Source organism: Excalfactoria chinensis, chromosome 4 (genome assembly GCF_039878825.1).
Source record: "Excalfactoria chinensis isolate bCotChi1 chromosome 4, bCotChi1.hap2, whole genome shotgun sequence".
NCBI classification, from domain to species: Eukaryota; Metazoa; Chordata; class Aves; order Galliformes; family Phasianidae; genus Excalfactoria; species Excalfactoria chinensis.
The window spans coordinates 50,581,770-50,589,792 of record NC_092828.1 but is presented as its reverse complement, the minus strand read 5'-3'; the positions used below and the strand labels follow the sequence as shown (position 1 = coordinate 50,589,792).

The 8,023-nt window shown below is 38.1% G+C and overlaps 1 protein-coding gene across 2 annotated transcripts in view; it reads left to right on the top strand.

Moving 5' to 3' along the window:
* Positions 1 to 37: 37 nt before the first annotated feature.
* The window catches only part of TBCK (TBC1 domain containing kinase), an 88,305-nt gene continuing 80,319 nt past the window's right edge, over positions 38 to 8,023 (top strand). Inside the window, exons 1-3 of one of the 2 annotated variants that reach the window (XM_072334520.1) lie at positions 38 to 245; positions 4,973 to 5,198; positions 7,313 to 7,385. In XM_072334520.1, coding sequence (XP_072190621.1) covers positions 5,006 to 5,198; positions 7,313 to 7,385 — 266 coding nt within the window. In that variant the 5' untranslated portion in view covers positions 38 to 245; positions 4,973 to 5,005. The remainder of the gene's footprint in view (positions 246 to 4,972; positions 5,199 to 7,312; positions 7,386 to 8,023) is intronic. The other variant, XM_072334521.1, reaches the window with a different exon arrangement.

Genomic DNA, 8,023 nt, shown 5'->3' with positions numbered 1-8,023 from the left:
GGGAGCCTCTGGGCGGGGGCCTGCGGGGTCGGCGGGCGGGAATTGCGTCACGGAGGGCGCCGCCCGCTGAGATACCTGTGTTCGGGCTGCCCCGGTCCTGACCCTGCCCACAAGGCTCTGCCCGAGCCGGCAGCTGCACGCCGGCCTCTGTTAAGGGAACGGCTCAGGGTTTGGAGCTGGGGGACGTCCCTCAGTGGCCGCTGGTGACGGGAGGAGCTCAGAGAGGGCCGTCAGGTGCCCACCAGGTCTGTGAGGAGCGGCCCGATCCAGGGGGTGCTGGGGCTGTCCGCGTGCATCCCCTCGGGGCTGCGCTGCTGGCAGGGGTATCGTCTGTAGGGTCCGGTGGGGCCTGAGTCGTGCCTGGCGTTACCGACATTTCTAGTCTTCCTGTAGCAAGCTTATTGAAATCGATATCGCTTTTATCCGGGCTAATTCCAGAACGCCCATGTATGCTCCTCAGTATTGCCCCTCAGCACAAGAAAGACATCAAGAAGACCTGAAGGATGCCCAGAATAAAGTTGTGAGGGATCTGGGGTGCAAGTCTTATACAGAGTGGCTGAGGGAGCTGGGATTGTTTAGTTTGGGGAAGGGAAGGCTCAGGGGAGACCTCATTGCTCTCCACAACTCCCTGAGAGGAGGTTGTGGTGAGGTAGGTATTTGCCTCTTCTGTGTAACTAATGATAAGGAAGAGAGGGAATGGCATCAAGTTGTGCCGGGTGAGGTTCACATTGAATATTAGGAAAAACTCAGAAAGAGTGGTCAGTCATTTGAGCAGGCTGCCCACAGAAGTGGTGGAGTGGCTGACCTGAGAGGTGCTGGTACTTAGACAAGTGGTTTTGTGGGCAAAATTGTTTGTTTGCTGAATGGCTGGACATCCTAGAGGTCTTTTCTGACCTTAATGTTTCTATGATAGTGTGTAAATGAAACTGTAACAAGCCCCATCTTCGTGAAGAGAGGGATGATGAACTGAATTGCACTGGTAAACAGGTGATCATGTCAGGATTAGAAGAAACAAATTCCTCAAATATTGCTGAGATGGAACATTTTTTTAATGTTTACTGATGTCTCTGTTTCACTTGAGTGAGGTGATGCTTGAATATCATTGATTGAGGAAGAAATTACTATTGAAATTTTTCATGAATCAACTCTCCAAATATTCATTGGTCACTTGTGTCAAAATCACTATGCTACTTAATTTTTTCCCTCACAATATGCATATTTGTTGCAGGTAAGGTCGGAGCCTTGCCAAAACACTTTACTATTTGCATTTGCTGTTGGTCTCAATTTGACTAGCAGTATAATAATGAAGATTCTGACTATTTAATTATATAAATAGGTTTGCTGAATTGCTGTAGGTGGAAACTGAATGAAAGTTTTGAAGCTAATCGTGCCCATGCTTAGGGTTTTGCTCTTGGAAATGTCATGGCTTAGTGGGCATGGTGGTGATGAGCTGATGGTTGCAATAGGTGATCGTAGTAATCTTTTCCAACCTTAATGATTCTGTGATTCTACAACTATCTTTTATACAGACTTAGACAGCATTAGTTGCAATTTTAGGGGACAGAAAAGGTTTAAGTACGCTAAATGTTCGGTAGCATTTTGCCCTTGCACTCTGTTATTTATTATTTGTAGGTAGAATATCTCTTTTAAAAATGCCAGAGTAGTTAAGGAATTTTGTAAACAAAAACATGCTGTTATTATATCACTGGAGAATACGTTCAATAACATGTAGTGTTGCTTACGTTTAGAATCGTGGGCATTCTTACAAAATGTCTGTGCAGTAGATGTTTGTTGTACAAATGGAAGAAAAAATATTACAGTGAACTAAATTTAGCCTGCGGTTCCCCACCCCACAAAAAATAAAGCCAATGAGTTGATATTTTTGTTCATTTAATGAATAAGTGATTAGTGAAGTAGTTCTGATCTGAACGTGGACTAGATACTTGCAAAAATCTATGTACGGTGAGCTTTGCTGGGAATGTTGGTTAGTGTTTCTGTATCTTAAAGCTTTCTAAGGGAGATTTGGATGTGAGGAGCGAGCTGAGGAGGGTCATTCAGAGGTATGATGCAAAACAGGCTGCTTCTGCGCTTCTAATCTTTATGCCAGACCTCTTTCGCAGATGCGGCAGACTGTCTCCCATATAGTCAATAAATGGTGCTTTGGAAAGGACTCTGTAATTCTAGATGACGCTAATAAGGCAAGTCATCACTTCCTCCTCCATCCTCCCTGTTTTGGATTATCAGAATTGAATTTCCAGAATTCAGGCCTAGAATTGAATTTGCCTTAACTGTTCCTATTGTCAATTTAAAATAATAAACATTTCTTTTTCCTTTTCTCTTGTTACTTCACAGTAACGAGAAGGCTCTGCAGGATATAATTCACTCTTACAACGTATACAATTAATGCAGTGCTTGTCTTTGCTGTGTAGGGGAGATGAATGTCTGTGAACTGTTGTACCCTGAACGTGAGGAGAATGTGTAGGGCTCTGTATTTTTGTAGTTTTACCAGGAAATTTATTTAAAAATTCAGGTGTGTAACATTTATGTTCAAGTTTAGAAAGGTCTGTTAATTGATTAGTATAATTTAGTTGAAAAGAACTTCTAATTTGAGCTGTAACTGGTGGCCATTTTTAAAGTTGGTGTAAGAACTGAGGTTTTAGTTTTGGAGTTACTTGGCTTAGTTAGTCGTTGGAGTCTACAGAAATGGAGAGTTAAAGACAGAGATCAGACCTAAATTGCAAAGTTACACGTTGACAGAACTAGATCTTTTCCAGCATCAGAGATAGTTTCTTTCATTCATTCTGAGGAGTCAACAAAATTAACTCTGTATTGAGAGGACTTGTTTTAATGTATACCTCTAAAATTGTTGATTCCTCTTAGTAGCTATCAGAGAAAGCTGTCTGCTTTTCTCATTTCTTCTGTTCTTTGTGGTTCCCACCTAAATGGAGTGTGCGATAGATGTGCAGTTGACTAGTTGAAAACACTGCAAGAGATCTAATTCATCTTTGTATGCAGAATGCATCTAGAACACAGGAAAAGCTTTATCTCTTTAAAAGGTTATTGAATTTTTGATATTTAGCAACTTTTTTCATGAAAGTTTCTTTCTAAATGCCAGCAGAAAGCAGATGTAATGTTTTGAGTATTACTTAAAAGATTTTCTCCACAGTAAAAATACAAACATCTCTCATCTGAGTAAACTTATTAAATTCTTATGCATATAATCCATCACAGTATTTGTCATGTTTACTCCTCCCGTGCACCTCCCTGCCCAGACTGCAGTTATGTTAATGTTGCTTTATTTTAAAGCAGTTATTGGAGGACACGTGCCAAAGAAGGTTATAATTCACTTTTCAAATTTTTATTTATTTATTTTTCTGGTTAATAAGTGTTTTCTTTCTGAAGCCAGGTAATCCTTGGTTTTTACAGGGGTCTGTATCTTGGATTATTGTAAAAACACAGTGAAAGCTTCTCTATTGGAACCTGCTTCACACCCAAAAAATCTTTGTGCTTCCATTCCTTCCAGTCTATGTCTTTTCTGTGGTATATTCTACCTGTTAGTTGCTTTTTGAGAATCGTAAAATATATCACTTTCCTAAACCATTAAATATTCACTATATATGAAGGCATTGTATCTTTACAAAGATTTTTTTTTTTATCACAAAAATACTGCTATACAAAATCTGTGCCATTTTTGTCTTTTATTGTTGATTGTTTTGAAGTTTGATGCCTTCATGCAGTCATTCATATTGTCTATGTAAGTATCTGTTAGAAGTTAAAGGACCGTTTCTCATATCTTTGTTTCTTAAGGAGAAATGCCACATGCACACAAATGAAAGCTGTCTTATATTTGCTTTGTGTCTTAAATCAGACTGTATAATTAAAAACAGAAGGCATGCTCTGTAATTTCCAGTTGTATGGACTCAGTAAATATGTCTGGTGTATAAGGATCTCTGCGCAACCCATTATGGGAACAGTATCTCAGCTAAGATTCTTAAAAGAGAATTTTTTTTTTTTTTTTTTTTTTTTTTTTTTTTTTATGGACTTCAAATCCTGTGGGTTCCTTATCTTCTCCAGTTTTCCTGGTGCAACTCTATACTTGTTTCTACACTTTGGAGCTTGTAATTACCTTTCTCTAACTGATGAGAGAGTTGGATGTGCTTCCCACACTAGATGGTGGGCTCTTGCTGTTGGTCACATGCACAGTGGCCTCTGGAGTTGAAGTTAGCTGAATGGTAGTCTTCTGCATAGGCTCATTGGTGAAACTTTTTCTGTTCTATGGTCTCATGTCATGTTATGTGGGAAAACTTCTCTGTCACAGCTTGCAGGTCAGAGCTCACTGAAAAGCATGTGAACTTAGCTTTTTTTCTCTCTGATTGTGGATGTGCTTTTCTTATACACCAGTATGTACTTGTCCCACATCAACATATTCTGTAGATTGCTTCCTTAATTTGTCAGTGTGGGAGCTAGTAGTAATAGTAACTATAGGTAGGAAACAAATATGGGTAGGACAGAAGACTGATATTTTGTAGCTTAGAATATTAGAAATGCTATAGTATGTAGATACTGGATTATCATGAAAAAAGTGGTAAACTAAATTTGCGGCCTGCTGGTACAAGGTGGTGCTTTAGAAGAGTGTTTTCTCTTTAGTGTGGTTACTGGTTTTTAAATAGAGAACCTTCTATACTGCAGTATTGCTTGGAAGGTTATCTGTGCTAATGCATTTGTCTGCTGCTAAAACTGGTTTCGATTGCTAAGTCTTTAAAACTGTTGCTCTATTTTTATGTTTAAATATAATGTTTATGATGCAGCAGTGCTGCATTATTAATATAGTCATGTTAATTATGCAAAAAACAGCCAGTTTCCCTTTAATGAGGAAGAAAAAAAATTAAGTGCATTATTTCATAAGCAACTCATAAGATGAGGTACAAGAATGTGTATCGTGTAAACTTTTTATCTATGTTTTCTTTTTAAGGAACGCGCCCTGCTTGGAAGAGCATAAGAGAAGATGTTTCCTTTAAGAGATAGTGAGATGGGTGCTTCCACCTTCTTTGCCTCAGCTCTTCCACATGATGTTTGTGGAAGTAATGGCCTTCCTCTGACACCCAACTCAATCAAAATCTTAGGGAGGTTTCAGATCCTTAAAACAATCACCCACCCTAGGCTTTGCCAGTATGTGGATATTACTAGAGGTAAACATGGTGAGTATCTGTTTAATAAGGAAATTTGATGTTTTGTTATCATTATAGTCTTGTGAAAAAAATATCTGAAGGTGACTGAACTGAATATTGCCTTTATAGCACCTGTTAAAGAATGTTGCTGGTTTGCAGACTCAAAATAACTGCAGCATGTTCTGTAACTGGTGATATTGGTGCCTTTGTTTCTTCTTTGCAGTGTCAAGGCAGAGGCTAATTGTGTTGTCTTTTGTTATGCATTCTGCTAACTGATAAAGGCTAAAAGTTCTGGCACTCAGTTGTTGCACCATGACTTTGAAATACATCTTGGTTTTTGTTTTTATTTTATGTCAAGCTCCTACACTGTGTTCGTGTGATCAGTGGCATATGATGGTTAAATCTCTTATACGTTTGCAGCTGCTCTAGTGTCTCAGTCTCAGCTTCCTTTTCCTCAGTGTCTCATCTTCCTTTCTTTTTTTTCCTTTTGATTTCTAGCTGTTTTAAGATCTCTCCCACTAACAATTACTTTATGGATTGTTTTTGCTTTTTTTAAGTAACTGTTGTCACATGTATTTTTAGCTCAAATAAGGCTTCAGTTGTTCCACATGATCTCATTCTGTTGCAAGCTCAGTGGGACAACAGCACTTGATTTCCACAAAATGTCTGCAACACCTGTGACAGAATTTATATTGTTGCCAGTGTCAGCTGTTAAACCAACAGTGGTCCAATATAAAAGTGCATTCTGTGAATTTGTTTAATCAGTTACACTGTCTCATAAAGTAGAACAGGTAAGGTGTTTCCTTTAGGATGCGGAATGATAGATGTTTCAGATTTTTAGAGAATTGCGATAATGCCAACTAAACATGTTGTGAAGTGTTCCGAGGGGCTGTGAAGAAGGGAGTTTGCAGAAGTATTTTTAGTGTGTTTTCATTTGCTCTCAAACTCATAACTTTTTAGATTTCTGTACCCAGGAGATCTATTTTCATTTTAATTTTGTTAGTACCACATGAAGCAGAAAATGGGATTTATTTAGTGTAGTGTTCAAGGTGAGAGATTAAGATACATTAGCCACCATAACCATTAGATACAAGAGATAAATAGGCAAACAAGGCCTGTTTGACAGTGAAGACTGCAACATGAAGGTTTGAGTGCATATAAGTACAAAGGAAAATACTTGATAATTAAAGCAGTTTGCAGAAAAGCAAATAAAACATTTAACTGTGAAGTCACGATAGTGGTTAGAATAACAAGTAATTGATTTCAGAAATATGGCTTTTCTTGCAAACATACTAACACTGATAGGAAGTTTTGTTCTTCTGATACTGACAGAATTCTTCCTTTGTTAATCCTTTGTGTAGTGATTTGATGTTATTTTTCTTCAGAATATCAATTATGCCTTGTGTGCCTTGAAGTATTTTACATCTTTGTTACCATAAATCTTGTAAGACTACTATATTTGGGATAGTTACTTTGATTTGGTTTTGAATTTGAGAGTTCACTCCAAGCTGTTCTGTGAGTAGCAGAAGCGAGAACTTCCTCCCCCATGCGCTGTCTTGTCATCATCTTCCTTTTATATTTGCTTGCTTCAGTGTAACTATTACTTTCTTTTCCTCTCTAAATAGAGCCAGCCCATCAATATCCAGAATATGTGCTATTATCCTAGGCAAGAAGAACTATAGCTGGCAAAGTGATAGTTGGTCAATCAGATCTGAGATTCCCATACCATTTCTGAATCCTTTTTCTCACCTTTTCCTCAAAGCTGATGTTACTTCAGATCTCTCTATTATCAACCCAACTGGAGATTTCTGCAAACATGTAAATGCTAATCTTCTTGGAGATCTCTGTTCAGTCAAATCTGACTGCCATTGGCTAAAGGGTTCAAAATTCGTTGCTGAATAGATGGGTTGCCAGAAATAAAAAAAAGAAAAAGAAAAAAGAAAAAAAAGAAATAAGAAAGCAAGAAAGATCTGTTTCAGTCAGGTTGTCTGCTGTATTTCATAAATGAAAATGATTGTGATGTATGCAAGTAGTACATAACAACTCAGTGCGTGTAATTTTATGTATAGTGTATGTCAAAATACTGTAACGTCTGCCAAGTGGGTACTGAGAAGTCTGAACTATGTACTTCTTTTTCCTGTTAGAGAGACTGGTTGTGGCTGCTGAACACTGTGAAAATAGTCTGGAAGATTTGCTACGAGAGGGAAAACCAGTCAGGTAAGGGTGTCAAGTTAAACTCAAAGCCACTTTTCAAAGTTTGAAATATCTGTAGCATAGGCCTATATTTTTTCCTTTAAACATTTGCTGGTTTATGTACGTTGTATTCTGTTAAAACACAGCAGACAAACATTGTTTATCAGATGAATGCATGCCTGGAGTACACATTTCTGTAGAACTCAAGGAGGAGTTGTGGGGAAATATATTGCAACTGTGTAACTTGGTCTTGTCTGTCTTGTAATAGTAGTTTTGGATTTTCTTTTTTAGAACACAATCAAACCTTTTATGAGATCAGTATCTTCCTAAGAATTAATTCAATTTTTTTTTTGTCTACCTGATGCTGAAATTCTGCTTTCTCTAGAAGGGAGAGAATTTGATGCATGCGGACATCTGTTAACTTATTAACTAGAGACTGGACAGGATATAAGATACCTATGCCAGGCAATTTTTGCTACCTTTGGAGCAAAGACAGTCCTTCTCCCATAGAGGAGGAGGAATCGTGAAGGGTGGAGGAAAAGAAACATAATGTCTTACTATTCCAAGTATGTTGACTGGTTATTTGTAGAACACAAAAATACAAACTTAACATATTTGGAGAAATCCAGTCTCTTCAATCTAGTTTCTCAAAGGTTTATACC